The sequence below is a fragment of the Vulpes vulpes genome, chromosome 11, assembly GCF_048418805.1.
Source record: "Vulpes vulpes isolate BD-2025 chromosome 11, VulVul3, whole genome shotgun sequence".
Taxonomy (NCBI): Eukaryota; Metazoa; Chordata; class Mammalia; order Carnivora; family Canidae; genus Vulpes; species Vulpes vulpes.
Genome location: NC_132790.1, coordinates 18,665,674 through 18,686,965, shown reverse-complemented (window position 1 = coordinate 18,686,965; position 21,292 = coordinate 18,665,674). Strand labels below are relative to the sequence as shown.

At 44.3% G+C, this 21,292-nt stretch overlaps 1 protein-coding gene across 2 annotated transcripts in view; it reads left to right on the top strand.

The window, feature by feature from the left end:
* The window catches only part of SYT9 (synaptotagmin 9), a 189,817-nt gene that overhangs the window by 130,773 nt on the left and 37,752 nt on the right, over positions 1-21,292 (top strand). Inside the window, exons 4-6 of one of the 2 annotated variants that reach the window (XR_011995106.1) lie at positions 5,221-5,341; positions 6,747-6,918; positions 8,979-9,103. Coding sequence is in view for 1 of the 2 variants with exons in the window: in XM_072725732.1 (XP_072581833.1) it covers positions 5,221-5,341; positions 6,747-6,918; positions 8,974-9,103 (423 nt within the window). In the remaining variant the exon portion in view is untranslated. Of the gene's footprint in view, positions 1-5,220; positions 5,342-6,746; positions 6,919-8,973; positions 9,104-21,292 lie in introns of both variants that reach the window. The other variant, XM_072725732.1, reaches the window with a different exon arrangement.

Genomic DNA, 21,292 nt, shown 5'->3' with positions numbered 1-21,292 from the left:
ATTAGTGTTTATATAGCCTAATTGTTTTTAGTCTTTTTGACTTATCTTTGTCATGATAATTTAAGTGGATTTGTTCCCTAATCTTAGGGGAGAAAGTCTATCTTTCTCAAATTATCTCATGATAATTTAAGTGGATTTGTTCCCTAATCTTAGGGGAGAAAGTCTATATCCTGTAGACAGCATATATAGTTAGGTCTTGCTTTGTTTTACCAATTAGTTTTTTTAGTGAGTACTCTATTGTTTGAAATATACATCTTACATTATTTTACCTAATCTTTATTATTTCCTTTCTTCTACTTACTTTTTTTTTTAATAAAGATTTTATTTATTTACCCACAAGAGACACAGAGAGACAGAGAGAGAGAGGCAGAGGGAGAAGCAGGCTTCAGGTAGGGAGCCTGTCGTGGGACTCGATCCCAGGTCTCCAGGATCATGCCAGGGGCTGTAGGCGGCACTAAACTGCTGAACCACCTGGTTGCCCTACTTACTTTGTTTTTATTAATCTTTTTAATTTTCATTTATTTATTTTTTTCTTCTTAATTCTTAGAATGGAAGCTGAGGTCATTGATCTGAACTTTTTTTGTTATGTAATATAGGCATTTTGGTGGTATAAATTTCCTCCTAACTGCTGCTTTAGCTGCATTTAACAAATTTAATATATCGTGTTTTCATTTCAATTCACTTCAAAATATTTTCTAATTCCTTTTTTGATTTCTTCTTTGATCCATGGATTATTTACAAGTATGATAGTTCAAAATATTTGGAGATTTTCCAGATGCCTTTTTATTATTGACTTCCAATTCATTTCCACTGAGGCCAGAAAATATACTTTGAATCTTCTCAAATTTGAGACTTGTTTTATGGCCCAGAACATAGTCTTTCTTGTTTGGGTTCTGGGTGCCCTTGGAAAGGAAGTGTATTCTGCTGCTGTTTAGTGCTTTTGTAATGCCACTGGTTACACTGAGTTATTTGACAGAGTTGTTCAAGTATTCAAACCTCTAACTATAGCTTGTCTATTCTCACAATTCAGTCATCTTTTGCTTTATGTATTTTGATAGTGCTCTATCTGGTGCATAAATATTTAGAATTGTCATGTGCTTTTGATGAAATGACCCTTTATGATAATGAAACAATTCTCTTTGCCCTGGTAATATTCATTGCTCTGACATATACTTTGATATTAATATAGCCACCCCAGATTTTTTATTAGTGTTAGTATGGCATATCTTTTTTTATTCTTTTACTTTTAATCTACTTATATCTTTATATTCAAAGTACATTTCTTGTAGAGACCATAATATTGAGTCTTGCTTTTTTACTGAATCAATCTTTGCATTTTATCTGGATGCTTAAATCATTTATATTTAATGTGTTTGTGGAAATAGTGGGTTTAAATTTACCATCTCATTTGTTTTCTATTTCTGTCAGATTTGTCTCTTCTAATCTTATTCTCTTTCCCTTTTTTTCCTGTCTTCTTTTCGATTAATTTAATATTTTTAAAGCATCCATTTTATCTCCTTTTTTGGCGTGTTAGCTATAAATCCTTTTAATACTTTAATCATTTCTTGTGGACTTATAGTGTACATCTTTAATATATACAAACAACCTAACTTAAAGCAATATTATACTATGTGTGCTATATACAGTACAAGAACCTTAACAATCCTACTTTCATATCATCTCAACGAGTAATCCCAATAAAATGATAATTTCTCCATTTCAGTATTAATTTTTCAATCCCAGAGAGGACTGCAAGTGGCCTTGCTTGGGTTTTATACTCATCCCTGAATAGACAACAGTGGACAAGGGCATGAATATTTTGCTGAGCTTTGCAGCAGCTGTTCTAAAACTTCATAGAATTGGAAAGTTGCTCACCAGAAGAACCTAAGAAGAGGAATGCAGAAGTGCACTAATTAGACAAAAACTAGAGCTATCATGGACCACTATAGGTAAACATACCACATTACAAATTGGCAGGTAGAGAATTCACACACACTTGCTATAAATTCTGAACTTGGCTACACAAAGCGGAGCAAATGAAGCATTTCTTTATATGACATTTTCTTTCCCCTTGTATCCGCCAGGGCACACAGCCACCAGTGACACTCTACATATCTGATTCCTGTCAAGCTGAAAAAGAAGCCAAATACTCCATCACCCTTTTATATTTGACTTTTATCAGCACTCTGGAAGAATTTTTATGAATAATATTAGGCACTTCTGTGTAGGGCAGTTTCTCAACCTTGAAACTATTGACATTTTGAACCAAATAATTCTTTGCAGGGAGGAGCTGCTATGTGCATTGTAGGATGTTTAGCAGCATCCCTGGACTCCACCTGCAAGATATCAGTAACACTTGCCTCCCCCGTTGTAACAATAAAAAATTTCTCCAGATAGTGCCAAATGTCCTCCCAGGGGAGCAACACTGCTCCTAGTTGAGAACCATTGGTTTAAGGGAGTGTTTGCAAACTTCAGAATCTATAGGTTCTTGATCCCAAATCAACATCAGGGGGTGAGGAAAAAGTAGAATTAACATTAGGTGCCATCTACTCCTGTTGTATATCCCTGCAAGCCCATCTGTCCTTAAGGGACTGTGTCTGTTGTTCCCCCACTGCAAAAACAGCTCCCAGCACCTGGAAAGAGCAATGTTCAACCATCACAACCATAGCCAATACTAAAGGAATAAGTGAGTGAGTGGATGGTTGGATGGATGGATGAAAAGAAAATAGCAATTATTCACAGTGTTACTCTGAGGATAGGAGTGACATAGATGTTATATGCATAAGAAAGGGGGATGATTACTGTTTCACTAAAAGTTTCTATATTTGAATTTTATCATCATTTTTACTTTCATGACTTAGAAAATGTTAACTTTTATTTTTAAAGCACTTGGAAATCAAATCAAGCATTTTCTCCTCGGTAACTACATTTTAATTTTCTGGGGTTTGGGGGGTTTTAAGTAAAAATGTGGATTTTAGGCCTAGTTGACTTTTCAAATACTGTATCACCAGGTCTGAAGCTTGATTTTTTTTCTTTTAAATTATGAGCAAAGAGCCATATTATGAGTATTTGTGAATGTGGTTTATATTGGGAAGAAAAATGTACTTAGCACAAAGTAATGGACTCGTCACATTCAGTATGTGTACTGGGCTTGAGGGCAGGGTCTGGCATGCACATCTCGAACCCTACAGAGCTTGGGTAAGCCCAGGTCTTCCAGAATTGTATGCTAGTGACGATTAAGCTTCATAGGCATGATTTTGGTCACTCCTGTTTTACTTTGTCAAACTCTGATTTTCTGGGCAGGAGGAGAGGAAGTGGTGGTGATCAAGGAGCAGTGATCAGAATGCTGAGGGAGGAACAGGTGTTTTAGCCTTTTTGCTTAAGAAAGACAGAAATCAAAGGGCAGAGGAATAGGACAGGGAATGTAGAAGGGAAAAGATAATTTGTAGGAACAGCTGTTGTTTCTCTTTCTCCTCTACCACCAGCAGGAAGCTGGGTCAGATCTTCCCTTTTTAGGGAGACCACATACTTGTCCTGCAATGGGGAGTCCAGCAGCATGAAACTGTCCAGTGCCCACCCCGTGTGACACCCCCTCTCCTGTAGAATCCTTGTCTCTCCTCCTCACTCTACCCCAGAGGGAAAGGACCAGCTACCTGGGTCTCTTGAGATCCGGGCTTCAGAATACAGGAAAGCCTTGCCTGCAAAGTGAGGTCATTTATTTACAAGAGGCAAGCGATGCACGAAGATGCAGAGCAATCCATCTGCCTTAGCGACCAAACAGATTCCCTTCGCCTCATCATCCTGCAGAAGCGGTCAAGGCAGGGAGGTTGGGCAAGGTCACCTTCCAGAACTGAATCTTTGCTTCTAAAAATAGAAGCATCCTTGGCGAATGGAGGAGGGGAGGGGAGGCTGTGGATGTTGAGGGCAAAACCCAGACTCCCCAGAGCATTGTCAGTATGAAACTGTATTAATTAGACCCAGGCACCCAGCTCGATAGCATTAGGTATCACAGAAATTGAAACTAAATGAACTGGCTTTTTTCCCCCTTTCTGATAACACTCTCCTTGGGCTAAAGAGGAGGAAGAGAACCACCTATTTGAACCACTGCACACTGCCTGGGGAGATGTGTTCCCCAGAGGAGGGAAGCAAGGGCTCCTCATGGGACACACCAAGAGAAAGTAAGAGGTATAGCCAGGTGGGAGGCCCTGAGGCCAGCAGTAGGGGGGTCATCACCTGTGGAGGAGCCTACACAGGGCTCTATCTGAGGCTGGACAGGGCCAAGTGAATGTCTGGGTGTGTCTAGGACTGTGAATGGCACATATGGGTCAAGGGGTGCCACTCTCAGCCTTCTGCAGAGTGTTTGTCTAGAGCCAGATGGTAGAGACTAAGTATTTCAGGATAGGGCAGAACTGTATGTTGGCCTACACACATAGTATATGACCAGTTTGTGTGCAGTGCTCTGGTGGGTGGAGGGTTATGTCTGTGTGTGTGTGTGTGTGTGCACATGCATGCACCTGTGTGTGTTTTGGGGGTGCAGTGTTTGCAGGAGTGTGTGGAAGTATGGCAGTCCTGTGTTGGGGCGTATGTAGGGCTGTAAGGGAAGGAGGTATATGGCTGCTGACTATCTGAAGGACTTTGTGGACTGATGTGGGGCCTGTGGGAAAAACTATGGGGGAAGTTCTAGAGGAAGCAGGGAGGGACTGAACGGGGAGCTGTTTGAGAGGCTGCAGGAGGCAGTGTGGGGCTGTGTGCAGAGCATTCTGGGCTGTTGGTGGGGCTGTGCACACCTATAGAGCAGCTCTTCAGGCAGCTTTGTCCTGGGGACCCTGGGGGATTGTGGTGGGACTGTGAATGGAGCCACATGGGGGACTCTGTGGAGAAGAGTTGAGGCTTTGGGGGCTTTATCCCTGGGGGCTGCATTCAGGGCTGCGGGGAGCCATGTGAGGCTGAGCAGGGCTGCAAGCTGCCAGCTAGAGAGTGGTAGAGGCCCTGCGTGGCTCCATAGCCCTGCCATCTGAGCAGGGGCTGTACTTCCTTGGGGGCAGGGACCCCCAAGTCCAAGCACCTGTTCCTCTCCGTGTGACTGACATGAAGGGAGAGATACCGGGGACTACAAGATGAGCAGAAGTGCTATCCCTTCTAGGGCTGCCCCACAGCTGATCCGTGTACAGACCAGGCTCAGGACACTTTCTAATGCATCAGTTTGTGCTTTCTCAACAGGACAATGTGGATCTTGGAGAGTTGATGTTTTCCCTCTGCTATCTTCCAACTGCTGGCAGGCTGACCATTACCATTATAAAAGCAAGGAATTTAAAAGCAATGGACATAACAGGAGCATCAGGTGGGACATTCTCAAATTCGGACTTCCTCATAGGCTTCTAATGTAGTGCTTATGAAGTCTCTAGTAGAGTAACGAGGTGCATGGAACCAAACTACCTAGGTTCAGTCCCAGTGCTAGACCTCATGGCTGTGTGACCTTGGGCAAGTCCCTTAACCTCTCTGCACTTTAGACTCTCCTTCTGTAAAATGAGAGTAATAATAGTATCTGGCTCATCGGCTTGTTGTAAGATTAAATAAGTTAATGCATATAAAATTGTAAGAATAGTACCTGGCACATACTAAATGCTATCTAATGTGAATAATCATTATTATTCTCTCTTAGGTCTTCTTCACCATGACTGTAAACTAATGCTATAGTTTGCACATGCTGATACAGCTTATCTAACTGGGTCCTTCCTCAGACATAAACAGTTACCATCTCAGGCCTATGGAAGATTGAAAACAATCTTATATCCTCAAAAAAGGCCCATCAATGAGCTGTATAATTTGGTATTACCAGTGAATCAAGCATGTACACTTAAATTCTAAACCCTAAACCAAAAATGCCCCAACATGCAGTTCTTTCAATATAAGTTCATAAGCAGCCTCTGCAGGGGCTCTCAAAATACTGTCCTAAAACACCCAGTCCACTGGCTATTGATCACAGAAACCAAAGTATATTGGATGCAATATATCCTGTTTACTGTCCTCCAGTATTTTTCCAAAAGAAAAAAGATGCGGCCCCTTCTGAGTCCCTCCTGGATGGTGTACGGGGAGTCAGGGCAGTGCATGGTTATGTAGGTAAAGAGAGAGAACCCACCCACTGAGCAGAAGGATAGTGAGGTGGAACCAGAAAGTCCCACTGGAAGCAGAGACCAGCCTTTCACCTGTCACCCTGTGCTCGTGTTGCACCGCAGGCAAGTCTTTGGCCTTCCTTTCCTTGCAGCTGCAGGCAGCTCTGTGGCTCGAGGCCCCTGCTCTCCCCCAAGTCTCCCTGTCATCTAGATATCCTGTCCATCCCTTTTCTAAAGACCTAATGTTTAGGAAGAGTCTCTGGGGTGGCCCAGAGTCGAGGCCTGCAGCCCATTTCCCCTGCCCTGGAACACCTTGATGTCTCTTCCCATGGAAGCCAGGCAGGTCTTGCATAGAGCTGGCATGTTTTCTTAGTCGGTAACAGATGTTTTCACAGTATCTTTAAATTCCACACACTTTGAGGAGTCCTTTGCTTTTTCTTGAATGAATGTCTTAATTATCCTAACTCTCATCACTGCCCAGGCATCATATTAATTAAAATCCTCAACTCCCGTTGATAGGCAGGTAAGGGAGTTCTGCATCCCACAGTCCGTGGAGCTCTGCCGTGATGAAACTGGCCCCCAGATCCACATTTATCCTCACATTTATCCTTTCTGCTTCTCATGGTTGTACAGATCCCTATGTGAAAGTGTCCCTGATGTGTGATGGCAGACGACTGAAGAAGAGGAAAACATCCACCAAGAGGAACACTCTGAATCCTGTTTACAACGAAGCCATAGTCTTTGACGTCCCCCCCGAGAACATTGACCAAATCCACTTGTCCATAGCCGTCATGGACTACGACCGGTGAGATGCCTGGAGCTCTCTCTCAGGGTGGCTCTTCCATGCTCAGGGCAGGGAGGGCAGAGGGGACGTGTGGCCACAGACTCTTAGCTGGGGTTCCATGCTATGGGAACCGAGTCAGATGAGCCCCATGGGGAAAGCTGACTGACCAGGAGCCAGCATTTTCCAAACCTTGCTGTAGTGGTTTGCTCTCCCCCTTTTCATTTCTTCCTCCTTCCCCACCCTCCCCACCCTCCCCACCTCCCAGCCTCATACCTTCTCTGGCCCTGCACACTCCCCAGAATCTCAGCCTGGAAAACCATGGCCCCACCGCTCTTAATATTCTCCTGTGCAATCCTGCCTGGCCTTTTTGGGAAGATTCCACTCAAAATAGAAGAGTGATTCCTTTAGCTGCATTTCTAAATACATAACTCTGTTATTTTTTCCCTTCTCTCAATGTGTTTAATAAAGATCATTTCCATCCACTTAAGTCTGAAAGCAAACAGAAATGTTCTCTTGAAAATGCTAGAATCAGTATGGATGACAGGGTACATTAAAATGTATAAGATGCTCGACTTTCTAATTAATACAGCACAGAAGAGATATTTATAGCCTGCATTGTAGCCAATTGTGTATTTAAAGGACAGATTTGAAAAACAGTCATTTTAATATGCAAAGGAAGTACCAACAGGGAATTAGACATGTTAAACCAGTCATTAGACTGAAATGCAGTCTCTTTTTAATTGGAAACCTCCCACGTGGTCTGGGCACAATTATAAAAAAATCATTCTGACTTCTGATAGAATCTTACAAATATTATTTGTAGCCACGAATTTTCCCACATACCCCTGAAATGTCAGTAAGGCAGCTTCAGCTCCCTGAACACTCTTTCTAGCTGATGCCTAGGTCAAGCAGACCCGTTTTCCAACGCAGGGAGCCCATGGGTTGGCTCAGCTGCCCATGGGTGTGACAGCCCACATCCAGCGATAGACCTCATCCTGTCCTCCCTGCAGGAAATGCAACACCAATAGTGTCAGGCCACAGGAGGGGCCATTGCCCACCAACTGTGGAAACCTAGGCCAGCTTTTTTCAAGCAATTGCCAAGTTTCCCGCATCGACAAATCTGATTATATGAGCTCTGCTTCAATTCAATTCTCAGTAAACTCATGAATCTGCCTGGAAAAATCCATAGCAGAATTCATGGGGCTTCTGCATGCAACTGATTTTAATGAGCATAGACTCGAATATCCCTCACTCTCCCCCACCCATGTCTCACTCTTATTCCCTACAAACAAATAAGGAGAAAAACCATTCATCTTTGCAGGAAGGGAAAAGAAAGTCCATGAGTTTGGATCCCAAAGAGTTAAAGGGTGGGTCCTATCATTGTAGGTATGCAGATGACTTCTAACCAAAAACTGCTAAGGAGGACAAATTGTCCTGAGGCAGGGACATACCCAGGGAAAGTTTCAGAAGTATTAACCCTAATGTTACACAGGCGAAATTATCTTTCTATAGTAGGGAAATCAAGTTGGATCAAAGAAGCACAGATGGACTTGGAAGGAAAGAGGGTAGGGCATGAGAACACATGTTCTCTGAAGAGAGGGGTTGCAAGAAGACCCAGGAGCTATCTCCACCCTGCCCTCTTTATAAGCTCAAGACCACAGCTGCCCTCCACAGCACTTCTCCCTTACCCATACTTGGTTGCCTCTTATGAGAATTTGAGCAGCCATTAATGCAAGGAACTCCTTTCAGATGGTCTCCTCTTTGGTATATAGGTTTGAAGACCTAGAGGCCTAGTTCTAGAATTAGAGTCATCCTTAGCAGGCATCAAGAACAAGCCAAGCCATGCCAGTGTGACAAAAGCTGAGATGTATAATGGCCATACTCTGCTCCTCCTCTCTGTACCACCAAGTACAATATTGGATCCCAAGTTCTATTACCTGTTATGCTGGTCCTGTAGTTTTAAATGAGGGAATGAAAAAAAACACCCTTTCCCTAATTCCCACTCATTTAATTGAGTAGTTGTTGCTGTTGCATACCAAACTTTTAAGCAAAAATTATTGTGGGCCATTTTCACAGTGTAGGTCATAATGAGATCATCGGCGTGTGTCAAGTAGGCAACGAAGCTGAGAGGCTGGGCAGAGACCACTGGAGTGAAATGTTGTCATATCCTCGGAAGCCCATCGCACACTGGCATTCCCTGGTGGAGGTGAGACCCTACTCCCATATGTTCCATTTTATGGAAGAATAAATGCTTTGCTGTTAAAATGCAGAAGCCACCAAAAGTGTGAGTGTACCAGGGTCTGTGGTCACTGATGGGTTTCTCTGGTTGCCTTTCCTGGGGCTGTTGGAAATTGCATTCAATCTGAGGTTGAATCTATGTGCCCCACCTGTCTAGTAGGTTTTAAACATGGATCACTCATCCCTCACTTTGATTGTCTTCAAAAATGTTCAGGATTTTCTGATTCCCTGTTTATTGGCTTTGGGTTGACATTTCGAAGGTATCTGCAAGATCTGGATGAGTGTGGAGTTTCAGGTTGCCATATGGTGACTTATGTGTAGCATCAGAAAGAACTGGAGACTGGGAGGGAGGAAGCCTGGATTCCAGGACTGGCTCTAGCATTAACCTATGATTCTGGACAAGCTGATTAGTAGCAGACTCAACTACATGTGATTTAAAAAAAAAATGCAATGGAAATTTCTCTCTCTCTTACCTAAAAAAAGGTCCAGAAGAAGGCAGTCTAGGTGTTATAGTGGCTCTCTGATCAATAGAGACCTAGACTTCTGTCTTTCTGCTTCACTGCCCGAGTATGGGTTTGTGGGTTTGGTTTGGTTTTGAGGTTACCTCATTGAATAACATGGCTGCTAAGCTCCAACCATCACAAATCTTCCAGGTTACAGAAAAGTTGAAAAAGACAAAAGACAAAAGCACACACATTTTCTTTGAAAGGATTTTCCTTGATGTCTTGTGCAACACATCTACCTATATTTAACTTAGTCATAGAACAGTCACATGGCCACATATGGGAAATGGATTCTTTTGTTGGAAGAAGAGAGGAGTGAATACTTGCGTACAGTGGGCCATCATTCTGCCGCACACGTTCATTCATTTCCGCCCATCACTTACTTCTCATTTTATGCATCCCCCACTGGCCCACTCTCATTTTTATTTACTGACTCATTCTCTCAAAAACAAATTGCATTCACCAGGTCACATTTGTGAGAAAATAGATGTGAATAAGCAGCCTTTCCCTGAAGAGCTTATAGACCACAAGGGAGACAGAAGAAGGCATGCAAACTAATCATTAAAATGTACGGTCATAGGCTTAAACCTACAGTAGGTGCTGCAGGAGCGCACAGAGGAAGGAGGTGAGATTGCCCAAGAAGTGTTCTCACCTCCTGCTCTTGGTAAGTGAAGGGAAGTGAGCCCCCAAGACCCAGGACTCCAGGGAGCATGACTTCCAGGCAGGGAACATCCCTCTTAGTCTCCCAGTGCAGGCAGCTCTGCTCCCTGCAAAGCCATCCTGAGAGGCCAAGGCAAGAGCCTTGTCAGTGTGAGACCTGCTACCACTGAGAGTCAGGAGCCTTAGGTTGAAGTTGACATGCGGGGCGGCTGTGGAGAGGCAGCAGGCCTGGGGAGGAAGGGACAGTCTTTCCTTTGTTGGAGGTGATGCCAAAGGAGAAGAGTAGTATGGGCCTTATGGATTGATTCTAAGCTTCAGGGCCTCTGGGTGTATTTGAGCAGCACCTAGGGTCCCCTCATTTACAGGTCCCTGAGGACACCTTTGCCCCTGAGCCATCGAAGCCAGGACTCTTTCTTTCCTGGACTCAAAATTAATCCCTAAGGGAGACCCACAGTCCCTGGGAAGCACCTGAGAAGTAGCTGAGAGATGGAAACTGCCCCAACTGCCCCTTGCTTCTTCAGCTTCTCGTGGAGCTCTCAAAGGAGTCCACGTGTGGGCTTATTATACCGCCTGGGTCTGTCAGTAGCAGTGGCCATCAGAGCAGTTGCAATAGACTTTTTGCACACTAATGAGTCACTGCTGACTATAATTCTTGCTTATAATCTGGAGTGTCACAGAGCTCTCTGCTTCTTAGGACACAGGATAGGGAAGGAGTGAGGTTTAGGGGTCTGGTGTAAGGCTGAGACAGGAGCCCCGATTCAGTGCACAAGCCACTCCTTCTCAATGCCCTTTGCTGGGAAGTAAGGATGGGTGGTGCGTTGCACGCTGGGCCCAGCTGGCAGCGCATGCATGGTACCCGACAGGAAGTGTAGAAAGCGGGCTTTGGGAGCTTCCTTCACTGCCAAGGGAAAAACACTGTTTGACTTTACTCACCTAGGAGATATTCCCTAAACTCTGAGCACTTGGCTTTTTGCAAATGTGTGTATGACAGCTATGTAAGTGAGAAATCAATGTTTTTAGGGTTAAACTTCCGAAATTTGGGAGTTATCTTTTGCAGCAAGCAACTAGAATGACTCCAGCTGGCACACCAGTAGTTTCTCAACTGCTGCAGCAGAACAACATGCTGGAGCACCCATGTGAGGGGCAAGCAACTGTCTCTGCCCAGTTGCTTCCTGTCTCTTTGAAGTATGTACCCAGGGCTCCACATCCGTCCTGAGAATGGAAGCAATACTTTACCTTTCAAAAATAAAGTGCAGCTAGCAGAATTGGGACACTGGTACCAGAGGAGATGACAAGCAGGATCGAGGGGGTCACCATGACAGCTCTAAGGACAGAAGTGGCAGGAGGCTGAGCCATAAGGTAGAGGTGTTCACTGTGGAACTGAACGGACCTGGGTTCAAATCCCTGTGCTGCCACTTGCAAGTTGTTTGTTTTTCCCTTTCTGAATCTCAGTTTTCCCATCTGTAAAGTGGCCATAACAGCAACTGTCTCCCAAGGGTGAGAGCACCGTGGCGACACATAATAAACACTCTGTGAAGTTCTCCATTATGATCGTTATTCTGTATGTCGCACATTGTGAGGGACTGCTGTGTGTCCTCATGGTCCTATCATCCATAATGTTTGTCACAGAGAGTAAAAGGGAGGTTGGAAGTGCCCCCAACGGATTGGGGGAAGGGGTCACTTGAGACGTGACTGGACGTAGGTGCAGGTGCTTAAATTCTGTTTCTTCTCCCCTCTCCTTGTACTCTCTAAGAACCTTTACATTTTTCTGCTTTAAAACAAAAACAGCAACTAAATCGCAGTTCTGTATGTGTGGGTGTGTTTGTGTGTGTGTGTGTGTCTGTGTGTGTGTGTGTGTGTGTGTACATATGCATGTGTATGAATGAATGAGAGAAAGGGAAGAGAGAAGACATGGGGTAGGTAGGATTTAGTATAAAGGGAGGCTGACCTGCCAGAGGCTCTTCACTGCTGGGGGCTGAGGGACCAGGTTAGTACTGAACCCCGACCCCTGCAGAGGTCTGGCAGTTGCCTCCAGGCTGCATCCAGTACACCCTGACCTTGCCAGGGCAGGTGGCAGATGGAGTCTTCAAAGCCAGTGAGTTCAAAAATCCATTTCTCTCTCAGGGTTTCTGGACGGCTTCACTGCACACTCAAAGGTCAGCCAACACAGCTCCCTTTACTCTCCATGATGCCAAAGGCTAGGGAAGTTGTACAGACTCCCCCAGAGCTGGCTGCCTGGGACCTGGGGACAGGAAGGAGTAGCCCCTCCGTGGGGCCTCAGGAGGCAATAGAGCTTTGGAGCTCCCACCACAGCCTTGTCTTCTCTCTATCCCAGAGAAGATGGTGTTTGCCTGGCCGCATCCCAGCACCTGTCCCATCCTCCTGCATGTGGAGCTGGCCTCCATCATGAACCTTTGGCAAGAATAATAAAAACAGCTCTGGGTTTTCTTTTCTTTTCTTTTCTTTTCTTTTCTTTTCTTTTCTTTTCTTTTTTTTCTTTTCTTTTCTTTTTTCTTTTCTTTTCTTTTCTTTTCTTTTTCTTCTTTTCTTTCTTTTTTCTTTTTTTTAATTGGAGTTCAGTTTGCCAACATATGCCATAACACCCAGTGCTCATCCTGTCAAGTGCCCCCCTCAGTACCCCTCACCCAGTCACCCCAACCCCCGCCTACCTCCCTTTCCACCACCTCTTGTTCGTTTCCCAGAGTTAGGAGTCTCTCATGTTCTGTCTCCCTCTCTGATATTTCCCATTCATTTTCTCTCCTTTCCCCTTTATTCCCTTTCACTATTTTTTATATTCCCCAAATGAATGAGACCATATAGAGTTTGTCCTTCTCCAATTGACTTACTTCACTCAGCATAATACCCTCCAGGTCCATCCACGTCGAAGCAAATGGTGGGTATTTGTCGTTTCTAATGGCTGAGTAATATTCCATTGTATACATAGACCACATCTTCTTTATCCATTCATCTTTCGATGGTCACCAAGGCTCCTTCCACAGTCTGGCTATTGTGGACATTGCTGCTAGAAACATCGCGGTGCCCTACGACCCAGCAATTGCACTGCTGTGGATTTACCCCAAAGATACAGATGCAGTGAAACAGTGGGACACCTACACCCCAATGTTTATAGCAGCAATGTCCACAAAAACAGCTCCAGGTTTTCACCGCGTCCCATTGGAGTGCTCTACAACCTCTGCATCAACAGGGAGTGACCTGGTCTAATGGAAAGATCAGATACAGACACTGTTTGGCTAAATAAAATTTTAATTTTCTAAAAGAGCTAGAAGACAGAATATCCATCAGAATGTATAGTGAAGGGATGCCTGGGTGGCTCAGCCGTTGAGTGTCTGCCTTGGGCTCAGGTTGTGACCCCAGGTCTGAGGATCTAGTCCTGCATCGGGCTCCCTGTGAGGAGTCTGCTTCTCCCTCTGTCTGTGTCTCTGCCTCACTCTGTGTATGTTTCTCATGAATAAATAAGTAAAATCTTAAAAAAAAAAAAAAAGAAAAAGAAAAAAAAATGCATAGTGAAGATCAGTAACATTATCCTGACTGGCAGAAGTAGAAGATTATAAACCACAAAGTCCTACTCAAGTTGTGCTCAGGTGTGGATAAGTCTCCTGTCTCCAAACTCAGCGTTTCACTCGTATATGTGTATAAGGCTAACGAGGTTCTGTACTTGGCTGGTCTGGCGATCTGCAGGGCCATCTCACTGAGCCCAGTGCCCCCTTGCAACTCAGAGTTATTCCCCAGGGTAACTGAGGGACAGGTGTGGCATTGTACACCTGTCTGGCATGAGCAGAGTACTCATCTGCCACCCTCTGGAGCCTCCTTAAAAGTGTAAACTAAGAGCTGTAGAGCTCAAGCAAATGTCAGTTGCCTAGACCCCACTGTGAATTACATGAGCAGGCCCTTAAAACCAGCTCTAGGTAGTATCCATCAGGTGCCCAGCAGGGCCTACCTGGATTCTTTGAGGTACACATACTCTCAGGGGAAGGCATCTGATTGCCCTGGTTGGGTTAAGTGTCTCTCCCGACCCACTTTGCTGTCGGTCAGGGGTCATAGGGATGTGAGCCAGGGCCCATTTCCACTTCCTGAGAAGGGCTCAGGCAGGATGGGGAAATTGACATAGGTGAACCCTACTGCTACCCAGATTTTGAAGTGAGGGAGTCAGAGGCCTTAGCACTTTGGGCAAATGGTTATTTATAAAAGATTGAAGAAACAGGAGTGATTCTCCAGAAAAGGGAGGAGTTGGCTGGAAAGAACCAAGCAGGAGATTGGGTTCTTATCAAAGGAATTTGGGTTTTTTGCAAGGCTTGAGTCCTGGTGAGGACTAGACTAACAGAGAAGAAAACTAAGACTGGTTGGAATGAGGAGGGAGGATCAGGGACTGAGGGATAGGACAAGAAGAGCCCTAGAAAGTGCTGCCACTCAGAAGCAGGAGGGACCCATTGCAGGTCTTTGGAGATACCATGAATCCAGTTCCGATAAGTAGGGAATGAACTGAGGCTGGCAATCACATGCTTTGCCCTCTGAAGGGGTGGCTCAAGAACTGGGTCAATGAGCTGAGCATAAGCCTAATGTGTGTGTTGGGGAAGTAATGGAGATGAGGATTCAGTACCCAGAAGGCCATGAGCTATCACAGTATTATCCCCATGTTGTGACATGCTCCCCCCCCCCCCCCACACACACACATAATCCAACAGAGAACAAAATGCTTGCTCTGGACAGAACTGAGAGAACAAGAAGCATTTAAAGTATATTAAAATAGTGTAAGAAAATGTAAATTTCTGTATTATCTAAAATGAATACCATCCTGGTAAGAAACAGGAAGGGGAAAAAAATAAACTTGATCTTGCTAATTCATGTTTCTGATCTTTTCTAGATAATTTCAGTCTCTTTGGGATAAATATTCAGTCAAATTTAATGTTCAAATTCCCTACCAGATTTTCTCCCTTCTTCCTAGAGGCCCCTTCTTCCTCCTTCCTAAGCTGTGTCCAGGTGGCAGGGGTGGACCGCATGCTTTCATCTGACAGGGGACACTGTCCTTCTTGTCTTTGGGCATCAGATACTACCTGTCACTGCCTGTGCTGAGGATCTCTGCTATGTAACTTGGAACCTCTCCTCATAGTACAAGCCAGGTAGGATTGCTCCTTGGGCGTTTGGCCCCTTCAAGGCTGACCAAACCTGAATTTGGCTCTTGCCAGCCCTATAAATCCCAGCAGTCTGGTGGCACCTCTCACTTGATGCCCAGCCTAGGAAGCCTGGAAAGTCTTTGCAGCCCCTGCTATGGGGTCATTTCCCCACTTGTTGCTGGACCCTGCTCCAACCCTGTCAGCTAGCTGTCACCTTTCCACACCCTCCAAACATCAGGGACACATGGGAGCTACAGGAGACTTGATGACATAGCAGGTGCCCTCTGCATGCCTATTCTATTCTTTTAAGGTTTTATTTTCAAGTAGGCTCCATGCCCAATGTGGCAAAATCCCAAGATCAAGTCACACATTCCACCCACTGAGCCAGCTGGGCACCCCTTGTGGCCATTTCTACATTTTTCCTTTGGCCTCATGTGGGCAGAGGGGTGACATCCACCTTCAGCTTCCTCCTCAATCCACCTGAAACTTGGAATTTCAGGCCTGGGGGGTGAAGCCAGGACCTCACATGAGAGCCTCTATTCCCCTCTCTCTGTCTCTTCTGCCAAAGGCTCTCTATTTCCTCCTCTCAGCTGGTGGAAACTTCTGTAACTGAACTAATGTGAGTTTGCTCCTTGGTGAATTCCAAGTGGAGACTACCCCAGGGGGAGTTGTCACACAAAGAAAACTTCATTTGCAGCAAATAAGGAGATCACAGGGAATAACTTCCAAAACTATGACCACCACTCCCCTCCCCCCAAGCAAGCATGAGCAGGTTCTGCATGAGCAGGTTCTTTTTATTTAAAGTTTAGGATAAAATAAAATGAAATAAAATTGAGGATGAATATTCAGAAAGAGGAGCTTTGTCATCACTTGTAAAGACAGACACAGATTGCATAGACATACTTAGAAAACATGACTATACATTCATCCTATGTTATGTTAATGAAGCTTTTACTCCTTTTAGGGGCCTGATGGTATAGTGAAGCAGAGGTAGCTGTCAGACAAGGGGAAGGGGCTCTGGGCATGCTCCTGGAGCTCAAGAACAATATAAACTGCCTGGAGTCTTGGGGTCCTTATCTGGGAGCCCACTGCAGGTCCTTGCTTACTTTTGAAACAGCACTGGGTGGTTTTACCACTGATTGATTGTCTCTGATGCAAACAGGCTATTTCCTGGCCTGGTAGAGATTAGTGGTTTTTGCATGTCTTTGTGATTCTGACACATCCTAGGAAGTTCTATAAGAAGTGTGCTTGTGGCTCAGCCATTTAGCGCTGCCTACAGCCCAGGGCGTGATCCTGGAGACCCTGGATCGAGTCCCAGAGTCCCACGTCAGGCTCCCTGCATGGAGCCTGCTTCTCCCTCTGCCTGTGTCTCTGCCTCTATCTCTGTCTCTGTCTCTCTGTCTCTCTCTCGATTAAATAAATAAAACCTTAAAAAAAAAAAAAGAAGTGTGCTTGTGCAAGTAGATCAGAAAAGATAGCTGGGGACCTAAAGGACTTCTCATAGGTCACTGAAGCTCTATCTCATCTTTCTTTGGTGGGGGGGACCCCTAACTCTTTCTGCTTATACTTCCTTTATATCTAGCATGAGTCCTCTTTGCTTATGCCTTATGTTCAGATCTCCAGTATTTCCTATCTGCATGTAAAAGGAACAGTTGGAATTTATCTCTTCTCTCAACAAGGCCCAGCTTTCCAGACTCTTTATTTCATGAGGGACTAGCTGATGACTGACCTTGCGTTATTTGCCTTTAGCTTATAGGAATCTATGGCATTGATTCATTGCATGGAACAGTATGATTTGCAGAGAACAGAAACATTACTTCTGTTATGTAGGTATTGAATTAGTATTGATGAATAAATGAAAGAATGAATGAATGAGACATATAGTGAAAGTATTTGGGTTCCTTTAGTTCTAAAGTTCCACAATTTTCCAATCAACAGAGTCCAAAGTGGAAATCCGTTCAGGGCAAGATGTAAAAGGTACTGACACTCAGTGGGCTGTTCAAATGGAAATGGCCTTTAATAAGCTCCAAGTTTTGATTAACTTTTCTCCATTTAGGAAAAGGATGAGAAGAGGTCATTTTCTTTCTCTGTTCCCACTGTTTAAAAAAATAGAAAGTCAACTGAGTAAATTTAAAGATCTTATTGGCTTTATCCAGTGATTCATGAATTGGGCAGCATCCCATCTGGCAGATAGAAAGGAGCTCTGAGGAGCTGTAAAAATGAGACTTCTGTAGGCAGAACGAGGTGAAGCAAGGAAGTTGTTCTAGCAAAGAGTGGATTGTTTCAGCAAGATCACCTTCCTTTGGGGGAAGAGAGGGGCTCAGCAGGTTACCTCGCTAGCTCTGACCAGGTAAGTCCAGACTGGTTAAAGGTCACATTCACTGGTTAAAGGCTGAAACTGCAGTTGGTATTAAGTCTTGATTTGCTGACATGGGGCTTTAGCAAAAGTGACTCCATTTGGGGCCTATTGTTTCTGCCATCTGGTGATAGCTTTGCATTTTGAGTATAATTGAGAAATATTCAGAACAGTAATGAGGCACCATAGTAAATCATGAAGGACCCCCCACAAACTGATGTAGGTGGCCGGGTCCTAGAGTACTTCAGTGTCTTCTTTTATATTAGACAGAGGAAGCAAAAACACCATAAAGACGTCTATGGCGAGTGGTAGACAGATATATCCTGATGAGAACTAGTCAGGAGGGACAAGGACATTAGTCCGTAAGTTGGCTTTTCTCACCAGGGAAACACTTTAGCAGCAGTTTTATACAATGAAATGATTCACTCCACCTACCTGTGATGATAAAAAAGAGAAAAATACCAAGAAAGTATTTTTTGGACAAAATGAAGAACTTATAATTGAGTTTTTTTTTCCAAAAAATAAACTTTTTATTGATGATATTTAGCATGCCAGTATCCATAAACACCTCCAGGGCCACTGAAGCAAAACCAATTGCAAGGAGCATAAAGATATGCTACATGTTTGGGGATCTGAAAAACATTAACAAACCTTTCAGCATCTGTGCCAATTGTTACAAGCAGCCAGAATGTTGTTTGGACAAGTAGGCATGGTTAGTGTTAATGGGGCATTGTATTTCCAGCTGGTAGAGGAAATGGTCAGCAAGCAAAGCCAAGAGCACTCAGTCGTTCCCAAGCAAGTCTTCTTTCTTATATTGAATTAGCTGTAACAAAAAGAGAGAGAGAGAGAGAGACAGAGAGAGATGTTAAATATTTTATCATCTTCAGCTGGGATGCAAAATCAGCATTCTTCCAAGTGTCTGTAGAGATAGTAATCATACAAAACATGGAAACATTTGAGGGTAATACTAGAGATATAAGAGATAACAATAATGTGTTAGAAAATAACATTTCTGCCTGAACAAAAAGTCAACTGCATCTGAACTCTCCTCTTATTCAAAAATGACCTTGCCCCAGCAGTCACTGCCCTGGAGTGCATCTGCTGCACACTTGAATAATAATTAAATAAGAAAGTGGTTAACAATGGGCTTGGGTCTTCAGCAATCCTCCATCTCCAGGAATGGCATTCAGAGGCGACGGTTTATACAGTGGGCCAGTGGGCCAATTCTTCCCGCACAGATGAAACCCACTCGAATGATTCCTGCCAGCCTCTGAAAGAGCCACACCCCCACATGGTATCTGGGGGTAAGAGGGAACCTCCTGGATTGAGGAGCCTGGAGCAAGGGTAGTGCATCTTGGCAGAGGATGGAGGAGTCTGGAATTCCACTGTTCCTGCAAAGAAGTCTTTCAGGAGCTGAGCCTGTTGAATGCTGCTTCCAATATATCATCAGAACAACCGTTGCTAGGGTAAAGCTGAGTTTATTGTTTGCCTGGTATGGAATGGGGGTACTTGGTTAGGACTCAGTGAAGATCATGATGTGATACTTTAGGTAGACACAGCAAGATGAGGATTATGAGACCAAGATTCAAAGAGTTTTAGGGTAGGGGTGTCTGGGTGGCTCAATCAGTTAAGAATCTGACTCTTGATTTTGGCTCAGGTCATGATCCCGGGGTCCTGGGATCAACCCCACATTGGGCTTCTTGCTCAGCAGGGAGTCTGTTTCTCCCTCTCCCTCTGCCCTTCCCCCCTGCTCATATTCTCTCTCTCTCTGTCTCTCTCTCTCTCTCAAGTAAAGGGATGAGATCTTTGAAAAAAAAAATTGGAGGGAAAACTGCTTTGCTTTTGTATCTTACTTTGCAATGGGAAATTCAAACCATGTATGTACCTGAAGGACCTGTGCACAGCTCTGTATCTGATGATGGCTCCTTGGGTTGATGAAGGCACAGTTCCTCAGGAATGAAGATCAGTCACATGCTTGTCATTTCCCTGTGATGTCTCTCCCCAACCATGTACTACAATTCCTCTGTTAAGAATGAAAATAAAAATCGATACTCTTTTTAATAACAGTATTTTGAGCAACTCTAACATTATCTTTTAATTCCATTCTTATTTTATTTATTTATGAGCTATAGCTCAATTGTATGTTTAAAGTCTGTGATCAGTTTACACATTTTCCCCCACTTTACATCAAGTTCAGAACATGAAGTGTAATGACATTGATCATTCAAATGCTTCGAAATAAAGAAACAGGGAAAAAAAAATCATTGAGCACTTACAAAGTACAACTTTAACTCTGAGGCTTAGGGTGTACTACCATGAGCCGTGCTCAGATTATCAGGAGAAGCAGTTATGAATGAGGGGCAGGGAAACAAAGATGTGCCTTCTTCCCCCTGGGTAGCTGAGGATCTGAGTGGAATGTGCTTTCACACTGTACATATTGATAGGAAATGTCCAGATTTAGAAAGTTTACTAGAAAAAGGTCATAAAGCCAATCAAGAAAATGCCATCCAAAGAGACTCAAATTGACTCAAATTAAGCAATTTAAACATTCCAAATTTTCCTTCCTGATATTAATGCTTAATGAAGTCTCTGAAGGGGGGGACATGAAGATGCAGATTCAAACAGAGTGTTATTAGTTGGGCTTTATCTACATTCTCTCCCCCTGTTGCCTGGAATCATGGTCACATTGAGGAGCGGATCTGAATTGGTACAGGCAACACCTACTCATGAGGGGAAGATGGGCACAGCGCCCATAGAATCCATAACTAAGATACTGAGATGGAGCATCTAGGGCACCCTTCTTATTTCTGGAAGCTTCCATACAGGGTCATGAGTGGAGCCCTCCAGTGGCAATAACTGTAGCTACAGATTCAACCTCTAATGAAGCCAAGAGCCAAGGCAGGGATCAGGGCAGTTAGCACTAGGCACTAGCATTCTGATAACTTCCGTTATTAGAATGATGGCAGAGATCTTCACGGCAAACTTTGAGGATTGAGATAGGATCCAAGTAGGATCTCAGCTTAGAAGGCTGGATCCATCTGGTGGTGGAGGCGAAGGGTATAGGAGTTTGACCCACCTGGGCACCTAAGGTCTTCCCCTGGAAGATGGCCTCACAGGACCTTGAAGTGCAGCAGGGCAGCCACAGAGCTGCAGTTGTGCCTCTCCAGCCACAGCCTGCAGGGTGAAGTCAGCAGTGCCTCCATAGGTGAGTGGTGAGGAGTGACAGGATCTGATCTTACACTTGCATTTAAAATTTTATGTTCCAGGCAGCCCCGGTGGCTGCGGTTTAGCACCGCCTTCGACCCAGGGCGTGATCCTGGAGACCCAGTATCGAGTCCCACATCAGGCTCCCTGCATGGAGCCCGCTTCTCCCTTTCCCTGTGTCTCTGCCTCTCTCTTTCTCTCTGTGTGTCTCATTAATAAATAAAATCTTAAAAAAAAATTTATGTTCCTTAAAGGCACAAAATGTCCACTTCCAGGATTGATGCTAATGGCTCATCTCCTCC